General features: G+C 40.4%; 2 protein-coding genes across 7 annotated transcripts in view; one reads left to right on the plus strand and one right to left on the minus strand.

Annotated features, from left to right (window-relative positions):
- The window catches only part of Gpatch11 (G-patch domain containing 11), a 97,717-nt gene that overhangs the window by 18,730 nt on the left and 51,741 nt on the right, over window positions 1-27,246 (minus strand). For 2 of the 5 annotated variants that reach the window (XR_010040751.1, XR_010040754.1), the window contains one exon: window positions 23,403-23,492. The exons of 1 other annotated variant lie outside the window; for it this stretch is intronic. The gene's annotated coding sequence lies outside the window, so the exon portion shown is untranslated. Of the gene's footprint in view, window positions 1-23,375; window positions 23,493-27,246 lie in introns of those variants that run through there. 2 more of the 5 variants (XR_010040752.1, XM_063229746.1) reach the window with 1 other exon arrangement.
- Eif2ak2 (eukaryotic translation initiation factor 2 alpha kinase 2) overlaps window positions 21,709-27,246 on the plus strand; it is a 36,290-nt gene continuing 30,752 nt past the window's right edge. For both annotated transcript variants that reach the window (XR_001201965.3, XM_003472904.5), the window contains exons 1-3: window positions 21,709-21,834; window positions 22,321-22,441; window positions 25,063-25,208. Coding sequence is in view for 1 of the 2 variants with exons in the window: in XM_003472904.5 (XP_003472952.3) it covers window positions 21,716-21,834; window positions 22,321-22,441; window positions 25,063-25,208 (386 nt within the window). In the remaining variant the exon portion in view is untranslated. The remainder of the gene's footprint in view (window positions 21,835-22,320; window positions 22,442-25,062; window positions 25,209-27,246) is intronic.

A 27,246-nucleotide genomic window follows, 5' to 3' on the forward strand; every position in this document is an offset into this window, starting at 1 on the left:
AAATTCTTTTTTATGTTTATTATTACATGTTGGCTTTACATAATGATTATATTCATAGTGAGGAGTTGGTCCATGTACACAACACATCTTATTTCTTTTTACTTTCCTTTTCTCCTCTTCCTCCTTGCTACTTTTCTTCCTCTATTTTTGTTTATAATGTGACTACTTCTGCTCTAAAACAATTGTGCAATTTAATTGTGCAATTAAAAATACAATGACTCATAGAAATGTTAATTGTTTTGAGGAAGTTTATAAGATTATGACTTCTGTAAGTACTGTAAATTAGATAAACTGAAAACTCCTCAAAATGCCAAGAAATGATAAAAATTTTTGAAATTCTTCTTGTGCACATCTCATCTTCCAATAAAGTAAACAGAGTTGTCAAAAATCAAAATCAAAGATGGAATACAGGCCTAAAACAAGTATAATCAGAGATGATACTGAACTGCTTGGATTTTAACACCTAAGACCACACTAGTGAAAGAGAAGACAGAAAGACAGTGTAATAAGAGAAAGCCACCCCAACCCTTTCATGTCAGGAAGCTTCACATGTGACCGATGTGGCACTGCACATCGCAGGTGAAAATTAAACTCTTCAATATTCAACTCTAAGGAAAGTGGATGTAATATAGAAATCAGCTCCTTATTTTATATCACTCACAAAAATAAATTCCTTAGGAATTAAAAATCTGTATGATTAAAAAACATTAAAGTTTTAGAAGCAAATACAAGATATTGTATTTTCCTAGCCATGGAGTATTTTCTTAAGCAGAAAACAAAAGGGAGCAAGAAAGAAACCACTTCTATGTATGCCTACGTTAAATTGTAAAACTTTTGGCAAGTGGTCATCCTTAACACAATGAAACAAAACAAAATGCAAAATGGTATGCCAGAAATTTAGAGAAGATATCAAATAAAAGGCTAATATATAGTAATAGTAAGGACAAAATCAATAAGTAAAAGAGAACATAACAGTAGAAAAATATAAAGGAGATAGACAGGTGTAGTAATTACTTTTCCAAGGTTGGGATAAAATACTCAACACTTGCAATTTAAAGGATGAAAGATTTATTTTGGGTCACAAATTGAGAGCGTGCAGGCCATGCAGGCTGGTCACAAGGCAGAACTGGGATGGCAGAAGAGCATAGCAGGGGAAAGTTGTTCGATCCATGGTAGCCAGGAAGCAACCAGAGAAAAGCCAACAGCCAGAAATAAGAAGAGAGCCTTCCAAACAGTACATTCAGCTCTGAACTCACCATGATCAGTCTACTGATGCATAAAGTGCCCTCTTGACCAAACCACCTTTGAAAAACCCCTCCTCTAAACACAAGAGACCTTTGTGGGACTTTTTAGATTAAACTGTTTGGCTTGTATCTAGATGTTCCCTCCAGTTTCATGCATTCATAGGTGGGGCTTTTCAAGGGTGGCTGAATCATGGGTGTTTCCTAATGGGATTAAGGGTGTGTGATACTGGATTAGCCCACTGATTGGCTTATCATCAGGGTGTGAATAATGGGGAGGCACACCCTGGGTGTGGGTGACACCACCAAAACTGTTTGCAGCCTAGATGGATAAAAGGAAAAGAGAGGCTTGCAGCTGCTTCACCATTGCCTGTCAGCTCTGCTATGGACTGTTTTTCCTGTTTCGCCCCTTTCCCATGCCACCTTGCCTTGGAGCCAGCTGACAATTGAATTGACTGAAACCTCTACAAACTGTAAGCCAAAATTAAACCTTTCTTCCATTAACTCTGGGTTTTGGTATTTTGTCTCAGCAATGAGAAAAATAACTAAGACAGGAATCATAACATTTTGCCTGAGTCCCAAAAAGGCTCATGTCCTTCTCATTACACAAAATGCATTAGTCTACCTCTATGAGTCACCAAAGTCTTAACAATTTCAGCATTGCTAAAAAGACTATCTAAAGTCTCCTCTGAGACTCAGAGCAGTGTAAGCCCTGTAACCATCAAGAAGGAAGTTAAATACTTCCAACATACAATGGCACAGGATAAATATCCCAATTTCAAAAGGGATTAATTAGGGAATAAAAAGGAATGAGACCAAAACCCCCAAGGCAAACATTAAATCCTGTACCTCCGTGTCAGCACCTGGGCCAGGTTGCAGTGAGTTCTAAAGGGCTCATAAGCCCTGTCTGTATGGCCTGGCTGGTTGCAGCCCCCAAGGCCTCTCTCTTGAGCTGGCTCTGCTCACTGCCTGCAGTTGTCTTCAACAAATGTTCCTGGTATCTCCAACTTCCTAGGCTCTCTACTGCATATTCTCATTTTCAAAACTTCACGCATCCCTGTTTTAAGAGGTTGTCTGGCCTCTAAGGCCTTCCTTTTGAAATGGGGGTGGAAGCTTCCATGACCTCACAGCTCTTGCAATCTGCATGCTTCCAGAACTGGCACGATGTAGCTGACATCCGTGTTACCACGGCTCAGGCAGTAGCTGGCCTTCCTTCCCTGCATGGCTACAGCAGCCTCTGAGTTCCTGGATGGCTGAACTTGGGAAAACACTTCCCTAAATGGTCTTAAGTGAGTAGGGTACCCTGGGACTCTCTTATCAAAGCAATCTTTCAAAGTAATTAACTCACTTGTATACTTAAGTCTGTAATGGGTGAGATCTGAGTAATTCCTGGCATTTTTCCTATTATCTCAGTACAAAATTTGCATTTTTAAAAAAAATGGTACTAATCTTTTCACTAACTCTCCTTGACTCCAATTTTCAGGTGCTTCTTTTCTGGCCAGTTGAAACAATTTTCACATCCTTCTGCTCTGCTTTTTGCTCCTGATTCTCATTATAAACCTGGCTAAAAGCAGCCAGTAGTATTCATGCCACAGCCTAAATGTTGGGGCACTTTAAAATGTCCTCCACAGATCAACGTAAAATGTAGGTGAGTCTTTTTTTTTTGACAGATTATAACATGCATGGCCTCTAGTCCAACTCACAAAATATTCTCACTCTCATCTGAGACTGCCTGGGCCTGGTCTTCATGGTCCACATTCCTATTAGCACTCTCATCTTCTGAACTTTGACCAGAATTGCTGATCAAGCTGTGCTTACAACTTTCTAGGCTGTCTCTGGTCTGATTCTCCAAAACTTTTCCAAAATCTTCCCACAAACCAATTCCAAAGGCTTTTGAATCACGTGATCAGCTGCAGTTACTGCAACAACCTACTGATCTGTATTATTTGGTTTACTGTCACTGAGACAAAATGCCTGATACTTGCAATTTAAAAAAGGAAAAGTTTGTTTGGCACATGATTTCATGGGAATAACTCCATGATTGGCTAGCTCCAAGGCTGAACTGGCACAGTAGCAGTGCATGGTGGAGGGAAGCTGCTTGATGCATGTCAGCCATGAATCAGAGAGAGAAAGGAAGAGCCAGAGACAAGAATGTATCCTCCCACAACCACAACCTCCCAGCAGGAGGCCCAACTCCTAATAGCAAATTCAGCTATAAGCTCATCAATGGATTAATCTACTGATAACATAGCAGTCCCATGAACCAGTCATCTTCAAAAACTCTCACTTTTGAACACATGAGCCTTTTGTGGAGGGATATTTTAGAACTAAACTACAGCAACAAGAAGAGGATACACCAGGGCCGGGGATTTAGCTCAGCGGCATAAGTGCCTGCCTGGCAAGCACGAGGTCACAAGTTGGATCCCCGTAACCAAAAACAAAATAAAAAACGATACACCAAATGGCAAACAAATGACTAGTTTAAAAAAAATGACTACATATAGCAACGAATGCCTGCAATCCCAGTACTCAGAGGGCTGAGGTAGGAGGTCAGCCTGAGTTACATAGTGAGTTCAAGGCCAGCCTGAAGTATATAGCTAGCTTGGGGTTCAGTTACAACCTCCCAACTTGGTACTGGACCCAAAGAAACAACTTATCTCTCCAAGAGTAACTTCTACATTTCCCTTCTTATTCCGGAGATAAACCTCCCACTCCTTTTTTGCGCGTGTGTCAAAGCCTCTCCAATCCCAAGACACCACAGCCACCCCAGCACCCACCCTGAGCCCCCTGTAAATCTTTCTGTTTTCTGTTTTACACAGCAGATGTTCCTTCAAATCAGTGTTAATACGTTGTGTTGCTCATCTCCCAAGCTCCTCCCCCAGCCAGAACTGATAAAAGCAGTCTCATTTCTTCCTTCTCCCCTGAGAGCCTCTTTATCCCCTGCCCCAGTGAAGCTCTCCCGTGCTCACATTAAAGGCCTCTTCCTTTGTCTCCTTATCTCTTTCATTTTCTCTGTGCCACTGCAGACTGAATGCCAAAAATACTCAATTAGTGAGAACCTGTCTCAAAAAAAAAGAAGCAATTAGAAAAACAGCCGATCAAAATGAAAAACCACAACCAAGCCATAAAGGGTTCCATGTTATGGGAATTGCCCTTCTCACCATAACAACCAGAAAACTGGACAAAGTAAACGCCTTTCAGACACTGGACAACAGGGATCCCTGAGAACTAAATGTGGCAAGCCCAACTACTGCTAATATTGAAGAGGCTAGAATTTTCAGAGCAGAATATTAGAGAAAATGAGGTTACACAGACAAAATCTGAGGTACCAGCACAGGAAATGCTTCCTTCCAGTCTTTAAGTTTGGATACATGTATATCTGGAAAGAAATTTCACAAGGATAGTGTAAATCTCATTAAGAGAGGAAAACAACAATGGAAAGTGAAAGAGTTGCTGGGCCAGACCGGACACTTTAACCAGGAAAAGCTGCAGCTAAGTTAGAAAACTCCTGCCTCCCCCCGCCCCCTATAGACTTGACTGTAACCCTATACCCCTCCCTAGGAACCTGCTTTCTGGCGCTAAACCTGTGCACCAGTGAGATACCGGTACATCTCTAATGGCCTTAGGGCACTGCCCTAAGCTTAGGCTATTTATATTCCCCCACACCAGAGAGATCGCCAGAAAAGAGAGATCGCCGGATTCCAGCGGCCAGTACGCCAGTCTCCTCTCCCCGGAATAACCACGGCCCTGGGTGCAGTGGAGAGGCTGCGCCCGGGGCCGGCGGTGGGGCCTCTCCCCGTGTTCCCGAAATAAAGCCACCGCTGCCCACTACTTTCACGACCGTCCACTCCACTTCTTCCACGGACCTCGGACCACCTCCACCTCTCTCTCCCCCTTCTTCTCAGACCTAACAGAAAGCAACAAACAAAAATGCTTTCTGGACCATCCTCAGTGTGGAGGCACACAAATGAAATCCCAGCTTCTTGGGAGACTGAAGCAGAAGGATTGCAAGCTAAGTTGGGGAAACTTAGTGAGATCCTGTCTCGAAATAGAAAAAAAAAAAGATAGCTGAGGTTGTAGTTCAGTGAGAGAGCATTTGGTTAGCACTAGGGTCTGCCAAGGGGAATGAGAAGAGACTCAGAAAAATATATTTTTAAAAATGTTTCCGGACTTGACTCAGAGATGGTGCCACAACACATGTAGCTCTTCAGGTTCCTGGTGTGAGGACCATGAAGGGCAGTGAGAAGGTGAAGAAATAAACACAAGACAAGAAAGCTGGGACCAGGTGGAGCCCTCTCTCCAGATGGGAGGAAAGGAACTGCCCTCTCACTGTAGGGGTGTTATCTATGCATTTAGCAGCTCAGTGTCACATGATAGCCCATTGCCTAGTAATCTGCATGTATGGCCCCTTAAGGGAGTGATGTTTTGAGGGCTGGGGGTATTTCTCTTGTGACTTGTCCTGGGCAGTCTTTGTTCTTGGACTGCCAGACTGGCTCTCACAAGTGTGGTCAATTTCCAGCTTGGATGACGCCCTACAAGATGCTAATAGGGAACCATTTGTGTTCCCATCAAAGCAAGGAACTTTCCTCAGCAAGTCACAGTAGTACTGAACCTACGGTACACATGCTGCAGCAAGCTGTTATATCATGGAAAGCTCTAAAAGGCTCACCATCTAATGACCTAGGACATTAGATACGTGCCTCAATGTTCAGAGCTTCATAATGGTACTCAATTTTCCACCAAGTACATCAGGCGTAGGTCTGCCATAACAAAGATTAAAAACAAGCTTTTTTAATTCTGCTTTGTTTTGTGTTGTTGGCTTTTTGAGACGGTGCCTCACTATGTGTTCAAACTGGCTGCGAGCTCACTTTGTTGCCCAGGTTGGTCTCAAACTTGCAATAATCCTCCTGCCTCAGCCTCCTGAGTGCTGGGATTACAGGTATACACCACCATGACGAACTAAAAACAAATTTTAAAAGGACTAAATGAATTCAAGTACCTTCACTATTTGTCATTTCAGAGGAAAAAAGAATCTTCTAGAAAAATTCAACATTTTAGAAAAGAAATTATGTGCCCTGTATCTCATTGTCTGACATGGTTGAAGCCCCATGAGCTGTGTCTACTGAACTGAGGGCACTTTGTGAGTCTAGGCTGTTGGCCCACAGAGGGACTAAGCTTGCAGCACTGAAGCTATGAGGGGTACTGCTGCCAGAGCACTCTGGAGGCCCTGCATGGTCCAGCTTGTATTTGCTACCATGGGGACCACAAAAGACCCATTATGGTTGATACACTGTGTCAACCTGAGAAGTTTAAAAATTTAAGAGACTCAGCAGGAAGTCAGGATCTTTATTTTGTAAATATCCTCATCCTGTGCCAGAAAGAGGGCACAGAGATTTTGTGAGTGCTACATTCGCCCTGGGGGATGGGAGTGGGGTGGCCTTCATACCACATAAGGGAGGAAAAGAGGTTTGTTCTTGTTGCTTTGCTTCCTCCTGCCATCTGGAAGTGCCGCCCCTGTGCCACACCACCCTGCCTTGGAGCCTGCTGGTTATGGACTGAAACCTCCACAGACTGTGAGCTAAATAAACCTTCCCCTCCTTCATTTTGGGTGTTGGGGATTTTGTCTCAGCAATGAGAGAAAAGTAACCAATACAGAATTAGGTACTGGAGGAACAGGATCATTGCTATGACTGTACTGACCTGACCTGACTGTATGGTAGAAGGGCCTGTGGGAACACCTTGTGGGAAGAGGTTGGAAAGGTTTGGAAATGCCTGCAAGAGCAGCACTGGAGCACATTAGGCTGTTCTTTATGGGAGATTCTGGCCAGAGATAAGAAGACCAGAAAACTAGTAAAGACCAGGTTCGAGAGGTTTCTGCTGGGGAAAGGACTGCAATGGGTGCTGGTCTCCAGATAATGACTGGAATTAAATTATGACTTGGCAAAAAGTGTGTCTCTATATTGTTTATGTCCAGAGACTTTGCCTGGGACTGGTTAAGGGTGATGGACTAATAAATCTGGCGGAGGCAATTTCAAGGCAGTCAAATGTTGAGATTGTGGCATGGCTACTGTTGGGGGCTTTTAGCCACATCTATGTTGAGAATCAACAGCAAAGAGCCCCAAATGATGATTTAGAACATTACGAGTTTGGTCAGAAAGGAAACTCCAATAGAGCTGTGGACTACAAAGATAGAGATGGGATCTCTATTGCTGAGAAGGCACAGGAGAGTGGAAAAGATGGCCTGAAGGCATCACAAAAAGTAGCAAATCTCGAACCTTTGCAGCCTCAAAACTGCAAAAGTGAAAGACGTTGTTTTAAGGAGAAAGCCACAGAGCACTATGTTCCAGAATGGTGGCAGCATAGAGAATTTATTCTTCAGTAGTAGATTCAGAATGCCCAGTGATCCAGGCACTCAACACCTATTGCCAAGCGAGAAGAAAGCCTGGCTACTGCTTTAACTGGCAGTAGATCATGGCATCATCCATGTGGCCAGTGTGAGGACTTCAGATACTGAGGACAGCTTGCAGCTAGCATCCAGGAAAAGAAAGATTTCTAAAAAATAGCAAGGGACCATGAGAAATCAATCCAGCAGCTGCTAGATGAGTTGGAGAAGACAAAGAAGAATAACTCAAGATTAACTGGAATCAATGGAAAAACAGGAAATCACACAAATGACATTTAAAAAAAAATGATCGCAGACATCATCACAGAAAACTTTCCTGATAAAGAAAAAGAATTTGACATACAGATAAATGAGGCATATAAAACTAGTTTAATAACCAAAACAAATGATTTCAACTCATTAAATTATGTTTTAATCCATAATTAACAAAATGTCCTCAATTCACTCTAATCTGATTAGAGCCTATGCTGTATTATTTTTAGGTATTACAATTATCAATCCTACATAATATCATCCCTCCTGTGCCTAGAAGGTATAATACACTCCTTGACTTGCAATTATACTTTAAAGCTACCATGATAAAAACAGTGTGGTACTGGCAAAAAGTAAGACCCAAAGATCAATGGAACAGATTAGAAGATGCAGAAACAACTCAGCCACATTAATCCACCTTACCTTTGACAAATGTGCCAAACACATTCCTTGAAAGAATGATAACCTCCTTAATAAATAGTGCTAGAAAAACTAGCTCTGCACATGCCAAAGGTTAAAACTGAATACAAATCTTTCACAATAAATTAAGCTAAAATAATAATGAATCAGATCTTAATATTAAAACAGAAACGTTAAATCTGCTGGAGGATAGTGTAGGTAAAACTCTTGAAGACACTGGTGTAAGCAAGGTCTTTATGAACAAAACCCTGATTGCACAGGAACTGTCACTGGGCTTTCACCCTATTGAAAAGCTTTTGCATAGCAAGAGAAACCACCAACAGAGTGATGAGAAAACCCACAGTGTGGGGAAAAATGTTTGAAAGCTGTTCCTAAAACAAGAATTATTATCAAGAACATATAAAGAACAGAAAAAAAATCAGACTTCTCAAATTTAGAGACCCAATCCAAAAATGGGCACTGAAATGAATACATACTCCCCAGAAGAAACACAAACAACAAATAAGATGTGAAAAAATGTTCAACATCACTCGTCATTCGAGAGATGCAAATTAAAACAACACTGAGAATCCACCTTATCCCAGGAAAAACTGGCTACTATAAGAAATGAAGCAATTACAAATGCTAGTGGCACTGTGGGGGAAAAGGAAGGCTTCTCCACAGTTGGTGAGAATGCAAACTGATACAGCCACACACAGTACACACACACACACACAGTACACACACACAAAGTGGTGTGAAGATTCCTCAAAAACTAGGATTGGAGGTTCTATCCAACCCAGTTATTCCCCTTCTGGGTATTTTCCCAGAAAAATTAAAAACATCATAGTGCAGTGACATATGAGCACCCATGTTTAAGCAGCTTAGTTTATAACAGCCACATCTTTGAAACAATCTAAATGCCCATCAACTGAGGAATGAATTTAAAAGATGAGGTATTTTTATACAATGGAGTATTACTTAGCCATAAAGAAGGATAAGCTTGAGACTTTTATGGGTAAATGGATACAACTTGAGTTCATACACATTAGTGAAATTAATAACACACATGTGTAAATATTGTATTGTCTTACTAGTATGAGAAGCTGAAAGAAACAACATATATGTACATATACATATATGCATATATTATATATATAAACTAGTTAAGATAATGATATTACTGATTTCTCTGAGTCCACTGAAGAGAAACATTTGCGCTGGTATTGTTTGAACAACTGAACACAGATGTCTTGTGCTCTGCGTGAATGATTTGGGGGTGAAAATGTGTGATGTATGTTCCATTCTTGCCCCCTGATTGACGTGCTTTGAAATTTTAGTTTAGCTTTCTTTTTTTTTTTTTTTTTTTCCTTTTTATCGGTACTGGGGATCGAACTCACGACTGCCTGCTTACAAGACAGGTGCTTATGTCGCTGAGCTAAATCCCCAGCCCCTTAGTTTAGCTTTTTTTCTTGTTTTTTTTCTCTGTTTGAAATAAAATGGATTTGGAAAAAAGAAAAAAATAAAGAAAATAGGCAAGTAGATAATAGTCCAGATTTGGCCTACAGGCCATAGTTTGCTATCCTCTGTTTTAGGCAATGAAATATATTAGTAATAAAACAATAAAAACAAGCAAACAAAAAAACACCGTCTATACATCCTTGCACTTTAGAGGAAGGAAACATAGACAAAACATCGATACATTTTATCATATAATAGGAGGCTGTAAGTGCCATGAAGAACAAAATGAAGTGAACGGGGGTGACAACAAGAGGTGCGCGGTGGTCGCCATTTAAATGGTGTAGCCCGGGAGTCCTCACTGCAAAGTGACACTGGAGCACGAGCTGTGCGGCTGAGGCATCTGCTTTTAGTCTCAGTTGTTCAGAAGGCTGAAATGGATCGGGGCTGGAGGTTTAGCTCAGCGGCATAAGCGCTTGCCTTGCAAGCAGACAGTTGTGAGGTCGATCCCCGGTACCAATAAAAAGGAAAAAGACAAAAAACAAAAACAGGAGGACAGCAAGTTTGGGCCACGCTGGGCAATTTGGCAAGCTTAGTCTTGGACTTTGTTTCAAAATGTCAAAATTTTATTTTAGCTGGGCATGGCAACACAAGTGAACAAGACACATGGAATGTCCCACAAAAATGTGCCCCAAAAATGAGATGGCAGGAAGGAAAAGAACACTATATAAGTATTTACTCTGAAGAGTAAGGGGATTAACTACATTAGTCCAAAAAGGAAAAACAAATCCCTGCGCCCTCCATGATGAAAAGACTCACCTGAACCCTAACCAGCTGGCCCCCAAGGGACTGTGGGTCTCCACCGGAGTGTTAGATGATGCTCTACACTGGAGGTGGCACAGTCTGTGCTCAGCAGCAAAGCACTGTTGATGAGAAATCCCTCTTGGTAAACTCGCATTGCTGCTGCTATAGCCTCTGTTTTAAATGAGCACTGGAGTAGCTGGGGGAAGGCAGCAGAGAAACCTTGCTCACCTCTTTCTAGAAAGCTCAGAAGGTGACTTTGTGAAAAGTTAAGAAGGCTATTTTTTAACAGCTTGGAATATTTTATTTTCTTTCAGGGATTTTTTGGGAGCAGGAGGATAGTACCATAGATTGAACCAAGGGCCTTTGCACTGAGCTGCATCTTTAGCCAGACCACATAATTTCAAAACGAAATAATAGGAGATTAACGATGGTTAATACATTACATATTGTTATCTTCAAATTAGTTGCTCAGTTACAAAATGCAGGTGTGAAAAAATGATCAAACAATGAAAGCACAAACCGTCCTTTTTGATGAATAGAGACTGGTAGTGTAATTAACAATCTTGTATATGAAAGGGTTGCTGGCCCAGACCAGGTACTATAGCCAGAAAAAGCCTCAGCCGGAATTAGGGAGCTCCTGCCTCCCCCGCCCCTAGAGATTTACCTGTAACCCTATACCCCCACCCTTAGAAACCTACCTCTGGCACCAAACTAAGACCAATGGGCTACCTATACATCCCTAATGCCCCTTAGGGTCCACCCCAGACCGAGGCTACTTATGTGCCTCACTCCACGTGTTCGAGGGAGAGATCGCTGGCCTGGGGTGGAGATGCCACGCCCCGGGTGGTCGGGGGTGTCTCTCCCCACATTCCCAAAATAAAGGTTACTTATATTTTATATTTCTTATCTTTTCAGCCACCGCTGGCCAGTCCTTCCCCCTCTTCCCCTTGACAGACCTATCAGTATATATATCTATATCAGTATCTTTATCGATATAGATGCTGAAAGGGTTTTGGCCCAGACAGGACGCTGTAGCCAAGGAGCGCTAGCTCCCCCGCCCCTAGGAATCTACCTCTGGCACCAAACTAGTGCCAATGGGCTACCTGTGCATCCCTAATGCCCCCTCAGGCGCCACCCCTAACCTAAGCTACATATAGGCCCCCACTCACAAGACCCATCAGTACCTTAAGGCAAAATTGAAAAGAACTTTGAAGAGAGAGTTCAAGAGGGCCAAAACCCTTTCATATACAGATATATAATCTTTTCTCTTCCTTTTCTTCTTTCCCCACTCAGTTGTTTCCTGTTGAGCAGTTTCTTTCCCTTTCATTTTCACAACACCTATTATTGTGCATTTTGTGTCTTATTCTTTCAGTTTTTACATGCAAGAGACAATACGACGTTTACACATGTAAGTGGGATTCATTTCACTTATGAGAATGGTCTCAAATTGCATTCATTTCCTTATAAAAGCCTCTAGTTTATCGTTTTTTATAGCTAATACTCAAAAATACCATATCTTTTTATCCATTCTGAGACTGATGGGCATTTGGATTGTTTGCAAGATTTAGCTATTACATATACCCGGCACGATGGCGCATGCTTGTAATCCTAGCCCTTTTGGAGGCTGAGGCAGGAGGATCCTTATGAGTTCAAAATCAGCCTGGGCTACAAAGTGAGTTCAAGGCCAGCCGGGACTGCATAGTGAGTCCTGTCTCAAAATGACCAAAAAAAAAAAAAAAAAAAAAAAAGATTTAGCTATTACAAATTATGCAGCCATCAACATGGGCACACATACATCTCTGTGGTATGTTTTCAATTCTTCCCGGAAAATACCCAGAAGGAGAATAGCTAGATCCAATGGCAAATAAATATATAAAAAATGCTCATCTCTGGTCGAGAGACGGTGCAAATTGCAACAACACTCCATTTCGCTCCAGAAAAGGGCATTTTTATGGTACAGGCCTGGACTTTAACTACAAGGCCAACTGGAAGTGACTGCGTCATTCTGCTGCTCCTGCTGTAAATTAGAGCGCCTGACATCCACAGCTCCAGCCCGGTCCCCAAGGTGTCCCCGGTGCTGTCAGCAGAGACCTGGGTTCACCGACTGGCCGGGCAGCGGCTCCGCCCTGGGGAGGCTCGCGCGCTCAGTCCGAGGCGCCACTTTCCCAGACCTTCAACCCGCGCGGGCCTGCGCGGCAGGGGCTGAGGAGCGGCGGGGCGGCCGGGGAGGCGGAGTTCGCGGAGGAAACGAAACCGAGAGCGCAGGGGCGGGAAGCGCTGCGCCTAGGCCATCCCAGCGGCGGACCGGCGGGCGCGGAGGAGCGGACGCGAGCCTGCAGCTGCGCGGACGCCGATCGCCAGCCCGGGACCCCGCGGGCTGCCTCCCGGCGCGGAGCCTTCCGGGAGCTGCGGCACGGTGAGCACCGAGAGCTGTTTTCTCCCGAGTAAGCTGACTCGGGACGAGTAGAGAATGTCTCTCCCGCAGCGATCGGCGGGGTGGGGGTGGGACTGGACCTTAGTGGAAGACGGAGATGCCCAGGGACTTCGCAGACGGTCGGCAAACTGGGAGGCCTGAGTTACCCGGAAAGCGGCTAAGTCATACCCAGAGAATTACAGCAGTGCCTCGACCTCCCACCGCCCGCCTCTTGGAGACAGCTCCGCACAGTGTTCCTTAGCCCGGGTCGGACTCTGTGCGGTCACACCTGCCTCTGGGCCTCGCGCGTCCTCCAATCTGGTAACCTCATCCAGGCTCAAGGCCAGGCCCTTGCGCTCTGCGCTCTGGCCACATGGACTCACTGGCTGCTGTTGAGGACACAGCCAAGCATCGTCCAGCTTCTAGACCTTTTCATTGCCTGTTTCTTTTTCCTAGAAAGCTCACGAGCGACAAATCAGGCCTGATGGTACACACCTATAGCGCCAGCGCTCTGGGAGACTGTGGCAGGAAGATTGCAAGTTTTAGCCTAGCCTCGGCAAGTTAGTGACTTAGTGAAACACAGCCTCAAAATGAAAAATAAGTTTTAAAAGGGGGTTGGGGGTGTAGCTTAGTGAGAAAATCTTGGGTTTAGTCCCCAGTTATAGGCTGGACATGGTGGCCCGTGCTGTAATCCCAGCACTTGGGAGGATGAGGTGGGAGGACCACCATGAGTTTGAAGCCAGCCTGGGCTACATAGTGAGTTTAAGACCAGCCTGAACTACATAGTGAGACCCTGTCTCCAAATAAATAAATAAATAAATAATCCCCAGTTACAGAGTGGAGGAGGGGAAGGGGAAGAAAAGGGCCAAAACCACCCATAAAGACAAAGATGAAGAAGAAGAGGAGATGGAGGAGAAGCAGGAGGAAGGATCTCCCTAGAGGCTCCACTTCCTAAAGTTTCCTCCATCTCAGTAACACTGTCCTGGGGCCATGCCTTTAACACATGGGCCTTTCACTTACCCAAAGGATAGTATGTACTTTTATTAGAGTTGTGAGAATTTGGAACCTCCAAAGATGATGGTGCCTGCAGACTAGAGAATGAATTAAAGGGGCTGTTGGACGTGGTTCTGAGGTTCCTGCTTCAGTCCAAGAGTGCGATGGTGATGAGGATGAGAAGTGATTTTGGGGACAGCTTTTAGTGATGGATTGGAAGGTAAGGAGAGCCAGGGTCCGGAATGCCTCTCAGATTCACGGCTTTCAGACATGCAGGGACGCTGTCAGATAAAAGATCCCATTGGCAAGTAAGCCAAAGTCATGAAGACTCACTCCTGTGTTTTATTCTAAGAGTCTTACACTGAGAATCTATAGCCTTTAAATTTTGCTTGTGATTTAAATTATTGCTATTGTCTTTGTTTAGTGAGACCTAACAACGGGGCCTTAATTTACCTAATCGTTGTGGTAGTCAGCTTTCTGCTGCTATGACAAAATTCTTTATCTTTTTATTTAATGATAAAATAATTTGTTTAATTTTATTATTTTTCAAATTAATTTTGTTAGTACACTTCTGATATACATAGTGATCACACTCATGTGGGAACTGTGTCTGCACATGATATGGCTTCATTCTTGTTTTCCCCTTCCACTACCTCCCTTCACCCATCTTCCTCTGCCTCTTCACAAAAGGGTTGTTTCCATTTTTTCTTCTGTTCCCTTTTGTTTTCTTTTCCCCTCCCTTCTCCTTTGTTCTCTTTCCCTCTGGAATGTTTTCTTTCTACTTCCCAATATCTGTGATCCATTTTGATCCTTATTTCACTTTTGGTTTCTCACACAAAAGAACCAATGTGATATTTAAACACATGTATCTGATTTATTTCACTACAAATAAAGTCTGACGATGCATTCACTCACCTAAAAATGCCTCGTTTATCCTTCTTCATGGCTGAGTAGTTCACCTCTGTCTATAAAAACTACATTTTCTTTATCCAGTCATCCATGATGGGCATATGGCCTGTTTCCAAGATTTAGCTAGCACAGATCTTGCCGCTATAAACATGGGTGTGTGCATGTCACTGTGTTGTGATGCTTTTAACTCTTCCAAGAACATATCAAGAAAGCGAATAGCTGGGTCAAATGAAACCTACAGTTTTAGTTTTTTCGAGGATTCTCTGTACTGATTTCCATGTCAGTTGTGCCAATTTATACTCCCACCAGCAGCACGGAAGGGCTCCTTTTCCCTCCTCAGCCCCACCAGCATTGGTTACTGGTTGATGATAGCTACTCTTCCTGGGGCGAAATGGAATCTCATCATTGTTCTAATTTGCATTTCTCAAACGACATTTTTTCATGTGTTTATTTGTTGTTTATTGCTCTTCATCTGAGAATTATCTATTCATTTTAGATGCCCATTCTTGGGATTGGGTATTTAATTTGAGGGTTCTGATTTTTTTTCCAGTTCTTTATATATCCCAGGTAGTAATCCTGTGTCTGAGGAACAGCTGGATTTTTTTTTTTTTTTGCTCTGTATGTGTTGATCTTTACTCTGTTGGTGATTTCTTTGTTTTGTACTGGGGATCGAATTCATGACCCTGTGCATGCCATGCAGTGCTTGTGCCGCTGAGCAAAACCCCTGGCCCATTAGTGATTTCTTTTGCTGTGCAAAACATTTGTAATAAGATGAGATACTGGTTGTTGATTCTTGGTGACATTTCCTGTGTTACCAGGGTTTTGCATATACCTGTGTCTTCAAGAGTTTTGCCTATTTTGCCATCTAGCAGATTAAGTATTTCTGTTTTAATATTTAGATCTTTGATCTATTTCAATTTTAGTGCATGGGAAGAGATATGGATATAGGCTTAACATTCAGCATGTGGGAAGCCAGTTTTCCCAGCACCACTTATTAAAAAGGATCTTTCTTCCAGTGAAGGTATTTGACTCCTTTGTCAAAGATAAGGTAGCTGAATGTGATTAGAGTTGTTTCTGCATTTTCTGTTCTGTCCTATTAATATTTGAGTCTGTGTTTTGTTTGCTTTGTTTTTTTTTAATGTACCATGCTGTTTTTATCATGGTAGTTTTGTAATATGGCTTCTAGTCAGGGATTGTATTGCCCTCTGGATTGCCTTGGTTGCTCAGAGTTCTTTTGATATTCTAGATCTCTTCCAGTTCGATATGAATTTTGAATTGTTTTTTCTAGTTCTGAGAGTTGTGCTCAATTGGTGTTTTGTTTGGGAATTCATTAAGTGTGTAACAGTTTTAGAAGTATGACCATTTTCACTAATACTGGTTCTGACTATTCAATCAAAGTGTATATCTTTCCATTTCTTGATATTCTTCTCAGTCTTCCTTCTTGTGTATAGGTCTTTCACTTTTTTCATTACATTGCTTCGTAAGTATTTCATTTTTCTTGATGCTATTGTAAAAGGGATAATTCCCCTAATTTCTCTCTTAGTGAGTTTGTTATTTATGTATAGGAATACTATAGATAATTGAGTGCTGACTATAGATAATTGAATATCTTGCTATGCTGCCAAATTTGGTTGTTAATTCTAGGAGTCTTTTGGTGGAGTTTTTGGAATCTTTTATGTAGAGTACAATGTCACCAGCAAATAATGACAATTTAACTTCTTCTTTGCCTATCCTTATTCCTTTTATTTCTTTCTGTTGTCTAATTGCTCTGGCTAATGTTTCCAGAACTCTAGTGAATAGGAGTAGTGATAGCGGACATCCTTGTCTTGTTCCTGATTTTAGAGTGAAAGCGTTTTGTTTTTGACCATTTAGTATGATATTGGCTGTTGGCTTGTTACAGATGGGGTTTTGTTTTGTTCTATTTTTTTCTTTTTTTTTTTACCAGGGTTGAACTCATGACCCCATACTTGCTGGGCAGGTGCTTATACCACTGAGCTAAATCTGTGGCACTATGACTTTTATCAGATTGAGATAAAGACTTGCTATTCCAATTTTCTGTGGGTTTTTTTTTTTTTTTTTGTAAATCATGAATGGGTGTTGGACTTTGTCAAATGCTTTTTCTGCATCTATTGAGATGATCATGTGATTTTTACCCAAGCTTGACTCTGTTAACATGGTATACTTTATTTACTGATTTGCATCTGTTGAACCATCCCTGCATTCCTGGAATGAATCCTACTTGGTCATGGTATATAATCTTCTTGATGGCTTGCTGCATTTTGTTTACCAATATCATTTTGAGGATTTCTGCAGCTATGTTTATGGAGAGCTTGACCTGTAATTCTCTTTTTTGGTTGGGCTTCTCTCTGGTTTTGGTGTCAGGGTAATCCTTTCTTCCAGTAATCAGTTTGGGAGTATTGCACCCCTTTCAATTTCATTAAGGAGTTGGAGGAGTAGTGGCATTAGATCATCTCTAAATTTCTTGCAGAATTCAGGAATGAATCTGTCAGAACCTGGGCTTTTCTTTGCTGGTAGATTTTATTATTTTTAAATTAGTATTTTTTTTTTGTTTAAAATTAAATTTTTTTAAACACCAAGTACATCTATCTATCAGAAAGAAGAAAGTGACAGAACACTCCCACATCTTTCCCTGAAAAATTAAAAATAAAAGAGACTGAAACCAATGAACAGAAGAAACAATGAAGATCAGAAAACATAATCCCCTCCCCAGACTGCCAGAATCATCCCTCATAGAGATGGACATTTTGATCCTTACATTTCTCTAAAAATAAAAGACTCAGAGTAGGCTAAACAGTTGTGTTAAAGGGAAAGTCCCACGACTTATCACAAAGTTACACGAATCATGACAAAATGGCATTGATATCAAGGGAGACAAACCACCAAAGTACCAATATAATAAAGTCCCAAAATAGATACCTGCATAACAGACATTTAATTTCTGGCAAAGAAGCAAAAGCAATTAAGTGGAAAAAGGATTGTACCCTCAATAAACACACTGGAACAACTGGATATACACATGCAAAAACCCCAAACCTTATAACACATCAAAAATTTCCTAAGACATTAAAAAGTCAACTCAAAATGGCTCATAGTAGGTCTCAGCAAAAGCAAAGGCAGGTGTGGCCCAAGTGGTTGCTTGGCTGAAGTCATTCTCTCCAGGACAAAATACATTTTTTTCTTATCATACTAATGAAACAATGTAATGACTATGCATGCATGACATTTCACTAATAAGTATGGTACTCAGGGCACGTCTATTTATCTATAAAAGTGTCCAGTCTATCATTCTTTATGGCTGAATAGTATTCCATTATTTACAAATACCAAATCTTTTTTATCCATTCCTCAATCAATGGGCATTTAGGCTGTTTCCAAGATCTGGCTGTTATAAACTAAACTGCTATAAACATGCATGCACATATATTGCTGTGGTATGATGTTCTTAATTCTTTTGGGAAGATACCTAAAAGGGGAATAGCTGAGTTGAATGGGATCTCCCATCCTAGTTTTTGAGGAATCTCCACACTGGTTTCTACAGTAGTTGCACCAGTCTACATTCCCACCAACATTGGAGAAAGGTTCGTTTTTCCCCACAGCCCCTCCAGCATTTGTTATATGTTGATTTCTTGATGTTAACCATTCTTTCTGGGGCGAGGTGAAAGCAGATAAGTTTTAAATTATGCCTTTAATTTCGTTGACTGAAACAGGTTTATTTTGAATTTTTATGTCTTCATGATTCACCTTTGGGAATTCATATATATTCAAGAATTTATTTCTTTTGAGTTTTTTATTTTATTTTATTTTATTTTAAAGAGAATAAAGCCCAACAAAACAAAACAGAGTAAAGCTAGTCAAAACAAGGCAGTGAAAGCACGATAGAACTTCAAAGCAGGATAATAGGAAATGAACAATGGCTGCTATAATATATCTTGTTATCATCACAATGGTTTCCCATTCAATTAGACATAGTAAAATCAAATAAAACAAAGCAGAATAAAACCAATCAAAACAGAACATTGAATAAAACAAAACAATACATTGGAACAAACAATACAGTGAGATCAAAAACAAGACAGAAAGAAATCTCCTATATTTTCTATGTTGCATACTCTTATCCTCCTATCAGATACTCAGACTGCTGGCCTTAGGCCTGCAAAGTCAATCAAACAATACAAGCCTTTAATTGTTTTTGTGCCTCAGCCTGTCCTCCAAGCCAGCCAGTTGCTTCTGGTAGTGGTGGGGAGGTTCTTGATTCTCAGCCCGCATGCCTGTTGCCTCACCAGGAGGGAAATCTGGCTTCTGTCTTCCTGGTTTCCGTGGCTTACCGGAAGGCTGAACTGACTCCTTGATGTGGTCCTCCCAGACCCAGCATGATTTCCGCTGACTCAGAGAGAGAGATCTGGCTTCTGTCTCTCTGGGAGCCACATAGTTTGTGCAGTTTCTTTTGAGTTTAAAATCTTGTTAGAGTACAGGTTCTCAAAATAGGTATTGTCAGTCATCTTGATTTCACAGGATCTATTGCAATTTTGCCTTTTTCATGGGTAACTGCATGAATTTGAGTCTTTCTGTTTTTCTTTGGATGAAGTTGGCTAATGTTTTGTTGATTTTATTTAATCTTTCAAAGAACCAACTCTTGGATTCATTGATTCTTTGTGTTGTTTTCTTAGTCTCAATTGCATGAATTTCTGCTCTGATCTTTATAATGTCCTCCTTTGTATGAACTTTGGGCTTGACTTTCTTTTATTTTTCTAGAATTTGAGGTTGAACCTTAGGTTATTTATTTGAGCTTGCTCTGTTTTTCTGATGTGGGAATTCACTACTATAAATTTCCCTGGATAGACTGCTTTTACTGCATCCCATAAGTTTTGTTACGTCATATTGGCATTATCATATGATTATAGAAGCTGTCGCATTTCTTCTTTAATTTCATCTGTGGCCCCAGAAGAATATTATTTAATTTCCATATGTTTTTGTGTTTTCTTTTGCCATTGATTTCAATTTCACTACACTATGATCTGATAATACATATCGGATAATTTCATTTCTTTTGCATTTGCTTAAGCATGTTCTATTAGCTAATATGTGTTCTATTTTGGAGAAAGTGTGCTGCTGAGAAGAATGTATCTTCTGTTGCTGTGGGATGGAACACTCTATAGATATGTACTAAATCCATTTGTTCAAAGGTTTGATTCAGCTCTACTAGCTTCTTGTTGATTTTTTTTGTCTAGTTGATCTATATGTGACAGTGAGGTATTGAGGTATTACAGTTGCCTTGATTTTTCATATTGATTAGCATTTCTTTTATATAGTTGAGTGTGTATTTAGTGCATATATATTTATGATTGTTATTCCCTTCTCTTGGATGTTCACTTAACAAATATGTAGTAACTTTTTTTGTCTCTTCTGATCAGTCTTGGTTTGAAATCCGCTTTGTCTGCAAATAGAATAGCTACCTCTGCTTTGTCTGGGTTCCTGTGTGATAAAATTCTTGAAGAAAACAGCGTAAAGTAGGGAAGATTTATTCTGGCTCATCATTTGAGACGTTTCACTCAGTGATCAGGGTTTCCATTGCTTTTAGGCTCATGGCAGGGAAAAAGTATGGTGGTGGAAGAGTGAGCATGTTGAAGGAAAGCTGCTACTCCCTGGCAGTCAGGGAGTGAGAGAGGCCAGAGTGGAGGGAGACAGAGATAAAGGGGCTAGAGCAGGGTTGGCAAACCTGTGGAATGCGTGCCATGCAGTGGGTGTGTAGAACCCTCCCTGTTATCACACGAGCCAAGTTGCCGCAGCCAAGATTTGACAAATTATCATGTGTACGACAGCAAAAATCACATTAATTGTGCCACAGCACACCAAATGCAAACTTTGACCGTTCAGTAAAAAGCTGCTTTGTATTGGGCCAGGGATTTAGCTCAGTGGCACAAGCCCCTGCCTGGCAAGTGTGAGGTCATGAGTTTGATCCCGGGGTACAAAAAAACAAAAAACAAAGATTTAGTTGTAGTGTTGATACTTTGCAATAAATGAGTAGGTTTAGGGTTGCAGTTTGGGCACTTGGTCTCTAAAAAGGTTTGCCATCTGGAGAGGAAGAGGTCAAATATGGTCCCAAGGGAGAGGCCAGACAAAGTCCCCAAGCCCCTCCTATCCTGCACTCTCTTCAAGTAGGCTCTATCTCTTGTATCACTCCCCAGTGATGCCTTCAAATTATGGTCTCAGAAGTGATCCACTGATGATATCAGAGACCTCACAATTCAAACATTTCCCAAAAGCCCATCAGCAACCAAATTATCAACAATGAGCCTTTGGTGGAATATCTCAGACCCAAACCTTAAAACTGGAGAAATTGTCCTAAAACTAATTTCTGTACATTCCAAAGGAGGAGATTTTTGGGCTTTCACAGAGGGAATCTACTTCCAAGCAGATAAAATCCTTCATGATTTCATAAACTTAACTTACATATATAGTAAATTTTGTTCTGAACGTAAATTGTTAATTCTACTCTGCACCTTTTTTCCTTTCCCGAGTGGGTGGGCGGATTTGCTTGACACTCCGGGAAAACCGACAGCAGGGTAACGAGAAGGCGTTTCTGTTTTCTTTGGCCACTTGATTTCTGGGAGTACAATGTTTTGGAGAAATTAAAGTGAATGTGAAGTCCATAAGGGAGGAAGAGAGGTTTTGAAATAATGCTTTTTCTGAATTTACATGAAACTAAAATGAGTCATGGAAAGGAGAATCCCAACCCTCTGCTGCCCTGTTACAGAGGTTGATACAATGTTCTCTGAGTGTCACTCATTAAAGCATCTTTTCTTTTATAGGTTATCAGGAAAAATGGCGACTGGTCTTTCAGCAGGTTTCTACATAGAAGAACTTAATAAATACCAGCAGAAGCATGGAGTAAAAGTTTCATATGAGAAACTGTCTGTGACAGGACCGCCACACAACTCAGTGTAAATTGCTATCCAAAAGATATGTCAAGGGCTGGGGGTATAGCTCAATGATAGAGTATGTTTTGGCATATGTGAGGCCTTGGATTCAATCACCAAAAGGAAAAAAAAAGCTATATTCTATAAATATAAATATATAAGCTATATTCTATAGATATAAATTTATATATAATATAAATAATATATAAATATAATTTTGAGGGCAATACTTTAGCCTTATTGCAAAGTTGTCAGAGTTCTGTGCAAGTCCTCTTGAGAGAGAGTGGTATCTTCAGCTGATTCCAGCAAAAAGAAAAAAAGGGGAGGGAAGATAAGCCTCTCTATTTTCAAGAAGATGGGGCATTTTTCTACTTGGGGTGGCTGTGTAAATTTTATGCTGGACGTAGATTGAAGTTTTAAAGGTGATCAGGAGAGGCAGTGGTGATTGAAGATGTGTGCTTACATAATTCACGAATGTGTAATGATTATAAATCTTCTCTTTGTAATCAGGTTTACATTTCGAGTTATTATAGAAGACAGAACATTTCCACAAGGTGAAGGTAGAACAAAGCAGGATGCAAAAAATTCTGCCGCCAAAATAGCTTTTACTATACTTAATCAAGAAAAAAAGGTAGGCCTTGGCTTTTTTTTCTTATTAAAAGATTACTCACGAATAGCTTGCATTTTTCTGTGAAAGAATATTCACATATAGAATGAATTTTGAAATTCTTTAACATCTAAGAGTTGTAGTTCAGTCTCTTTCCCTGTCTCCATTTCAGTGAAACCCTAGGAAACAAGGGCAAAGCTGAGTCGCACCTAGGTAGAGTGCCAGCAGCAGTTCAGTCTTGTAAAGCTGAACAAATGTGGTAAGGGAGAAATGTTCGGTAAGAAGTGAACTTACAGGGCCAGGGATTTAGCTCAGTGGCATAAGTGCTTACCTGGCAAGCACAAGGTCGTGAGTTTGGTCCCTGGTACCAAAAAAAAAGTGAACTTACAAGTCCTGGGAAGAGTCCTCTCCAGCTGATTGAAAAAGTTCAATGGAAACAGACAAACAGATGCATGTGCTTGTAGGGAAAGTGATGTACAGGGTGACTAATGAAGAACTATTACACAGTGTGTTTCCCTGAAGATGTGAACATAGTGTAGCTCAGTAGTAGAGGGTGTGCTTAGCATGAAGGAAACGTTGGGTTTGATCCCCAGTGCTAAGCATACAAATAAAACTAAATAAATTTCAGTTGAGAATGCGAATGAATTAAACACCCAACTGCAGATTAAAATAACTCTAGATATAGGAAAATGCCAAACCCCAAGAACAACATTGATCCTTGTGAAAATAGCTCCAGGGAGAAAGGAGAAATTCTGCAAAGATCTGAGTAGAAAAAAACATAAACACAAAGTGAAAAGAAGTCATGCTGTCTGTTGCAACATTAAAACACAGGAGACCATAAAGCAATGGTTATAAAATGAGCTAGAATATCACTTACATTTGAGACTACAGATCATTCTCAGATACTGTCTCAGTTACTTTTTACTCGTTGCTGAGACAAAATACCTGACGCCCAAAGTTGGGAAAGGAAAGGTTTATTTCTTACAGTTTTTGGAGGTTTCAGTCCACACTTAGTTGGCTCCAAGACAGGCGGGCAGGGCTGGGCCGCAGTTCATGGTGGCCGCAAACAGAAAGCCTGAACCAGCAAAGCGAAAGACATACCTTTTTACAGAGTAAGAAGCAAAAAAACAACAAAAAAGACACACCTTCTTCCTGCCATTACATCACATCCTGGCTCCACCCCTTTGTGGGTGGAGCACTGACACCATCAATCCAAGCACTAGACAATGAACGAATAACAAATGCACAATGCAAACTCATGAGGCCTGGGGGCCTCAGACATAAACCATGACAGATACCAAAGAAGTTGAAAGAATTTGGCTATCAAGATACTTTCCTGGGGCTGGGGATTTAGCTCAGCGGCATAAGCACCTGCCTTGTAAGCAGGCAGTCGTGAGTTAGATCCCTGGTACCGATAAAAAGGAAAAAGACCAAAAAAAAAAAGATACTTTCCTGAAAAATCTTAATTGAAGATGTTACCTTTCCAGTAAAACTTAACAATAATCAAAATCGCTTACAAGTTTTGTTAGGAAAGTGCAGTCAAGAAGTTAAAAAAACAAAAACAATAACAATAGAATGCCTGCCAAGAAGCTGAAGACCGTAATAATGATGGCAGAAATTAATGCAGAAGAAACCAAAAGAAGTAATAAAGAAGATAATAAAACCAATAGCTGGTACTTTGGTGCGGTTAATAAAGTAGAAAAACTTGTGAGATTGCAAAAAACAGGTACAAAAAGTAGGAATGATTATGTTTTATTCATCTTTTCCACCAGGTTGTGATGTGAGACATAGCTTTAATTTAATACTTGTTATCCTGTTTTTTGAGATTTAGAAAACATATAATAATTCTAGCACTCGAAGGACTGATGCAGGAGGATCATTGCAAGTTCAGAACCAGCCTGGGCTACAAAGTGAGCTCAAGGCCATTTCAACTGCATAGTGAGACTCTGTCTCAAAAGACCAAAAAAGCATATAGCAAGCTACAAAGTATTACTGTACTTTGCATGAAAAAATAAGAAAATAGGTTATCTTTATTTTTTCATAATGAAGTTATGAAAGGATATGAGTGAATTAATATATTGCATACTTGAAAATTTCTGAGCCTAGATTTTGTTTCTACCACCAAAAAAGAGATAATTAAGTAAGATGATGCATGTTAATTATCTCCATTTAGCATTCCTTGATGTATACATTTTTCAAAACATATTATATATGTTAAATATATATAATTTTTATTTGTTGGTTAATATTTTTAATTAAAAGAATAATTTATTGATTTCTTTTTTATGGTAAAGAATGTATATTTATATTTTCTCCAAGTGTATGTTACCTTTTTAAAGTAATATAATTGGGAAATACATAAAATCTCAATTCTTTTTCAAATTGTTCATATAGTAACTTACTTTTAGAAAGAGGCTTACATCTTTTTTATCTTTATTTTTTCGTCTTTTGAGACAGAGTCTCACCATGTAATTTAGGCTAGCCTTGAACTCACTGTGTAGCTCAGGCTGGCCTCGAGCTTACTATAATCCTCCTGACTCTGCCTCTCAAGTGCTGGGATTACAGGTGTGTGCCACCACACCCAGCTCAAAAAAGGGTTTAAATTTTTGTCCTTTATGTTAAACAGTTTTTCTGTGTTATTGTAGGAAAGTAGTTCTTCATCCTTGATGCCAAGGGATACTTCAGAAGAATCAGCCAATGGAAATTATGTAGGCCTTCTCAATAGGTTTTCCCAGAAGTACAGATTACTTATAAATTATGAATATGATTTGGGGGAAGAGGGACCTCAAAGGTAAGATGTAATTTTCTTTCTGTTTCACTATATCTAAACAAGAAAATGAACTTATTTTCATATCTAGTTTTCAGAGATAGTTTTCTTTTTATGTGATCTACATGGAAAGTTTTATGTGACTTAGAAGTTATTTTTGAGAGTTAAGTCTTACCATGTTATTCAGGCTGATCTTTAACTCATGGACACGACAGATCTCCCCTCCTCAGTTTCCTGAGTAGCTGGAACTGCACTTATGTGTCACCATGTCCATCTCTGGACATGTTTTAATTAAAAATATTTAATTGCTAGTGCCGTGAAGTCCACGCCATGATTGCTCAAATTCAGGTAAATTCTTTACAATAGCCTTCCCTTATGCAGAGTTTTGTTTTCTACAATTCCAGTTACCCATGATTAGCAAGAAGAAAAAATGTTTCTATAGCTCTTGTTTCATCCTGGTAACCCACATAGATGACTTTCTTTTAAGTATCTAATGATGACATGCTTAACTGAGAGGAACCAAAAAGATGAACTCCACAAAAATAAAATAGACCTAATTATTGAGATTAACCATTTCATTCCAATAATACTGTTACATTTTTCTCTCCTAGTTGTGACCTAAAAGACATCAGGGTAAAAAGTAAATAGCTGAGTCACTTCATTGGACAGCAAGAGTTTTCATTACAGCTTACTGTACTTTCTTTCTTTTTTGTACCTGGGATCAAACTCGACCTCACGCTTACCAGGGAAGCATTTGAGACACTGAGCTAAATCCTCAGCCTGAGACTGCTATATTTCTTTTTTTTTTAAATCGGTACTGGGGATGGAACTCATGACCACCTGCTTGCAAGGCAGGTGCTTATGCCGCTGAGCTAAATCTCCAACCAAGACTTCTAAACCTGTGTTTGGATGGTTAGTCTTTTGAGTACCTAATGATCACAGGGTTCCCCTGCTGAGAGACACAAGCCTTCTGTCCCTGTGGTCATAATGACAGTAGCTGTGTGGAAACTGTCCGGAAATGCGGATTAATGACTCCTAACCATTTTCTGACTAGAGAGTCCAGGCATTTGATCAAATACCAAATAACAGAAGAAACGATGTTAGCCCTGAACTGTGAAGACAGCAGATTTCAGGGCTATGATGGAGCGTTTCTAAGAACAACACTAATCCTGGGAGTCTCTAAGAACAACATTAGTGAAACAAGACTTATGGAAGTAGGATAAAGAAAGAATTGAAACTGGGAAATCAGAAAGCAAATGTGTTTGAGGAAAACTGTATCCAAACGACAACCAAGCAGTTCAGTGAAAAGAAGAAAAATCTCTAAGTGACCAATAGCTAAACCATCACTGTAGGATACTGTCCTGTAAAGGGACTCAGCTATTTGCCTTTTACACTTAACAGTTTTTAGGATGGAGCCAGGAAGAGAAAAATGTGATAGTATTATTGGAATGAAATAGTCAAAAGTGGACTCCATGGGCCAATCTCAATAAGTGAGACTATTTTATTTCCCCATAATTCACCTTTTCAATTTCCTTGGATTAAACACTTCAGTGTTAGTTACCGAAAAAAGAGAAGTTTATTTGGCACCAGAGAGGATGTATAGAAACAATCCTGTTACTCACCCAGCTCTTTAATTCAGAGCCTAGCAAAGATGTTTTTTTTGTGTGTCCTACAACTGAAAAATAAGGTAAAAAAAAAAAGTACAAATTCTGGAATGATTTTGTAGTAATATGTAGTAAATTCCATGACATAAATTGATGTGCATTGCTTCATCTCTTAAGAGTAGTTTTTGCAGGGATGATGGTGCATGCCTGTAACCCCAGCACTCAGGAGGCTGAGGTAGGATTGCTGCAAGTTTGAGGCTGGAGTGAACTACAAAGAGAGGCTCTGTCTCAAAAAAGAAAAGTAGTAAAATTTTATATGAATGTTCAAAGACCCTTGCCTAAACCTCAAATGTCAAATATATAGTGTGCGGACAGTATGAATTTCATGATGGGGTGATGGGGTGCACTGTGGGGGATTTTCATAGATTTTTGTGCCTATCAGCTACATTTAGGCATAA

The sequence above is a fragment of the Cavia porcellus genome, unplaced genomic scaffold (genome assembly GCF_034190915.1).
Source record: "Cavia porcellus strain 051 isolate PalLab524CR breed Dunkin Hartley unplaced genomic scaffold, mCavPor4.1 scaffold_1, whole genome shotgun sequence".
NCBI classification, from domain to species: Eukaryota; Metazoa; Chordata; class Mammalia; order Rodentia; family Caviidae; genus Cavia; species Cavia porcellus.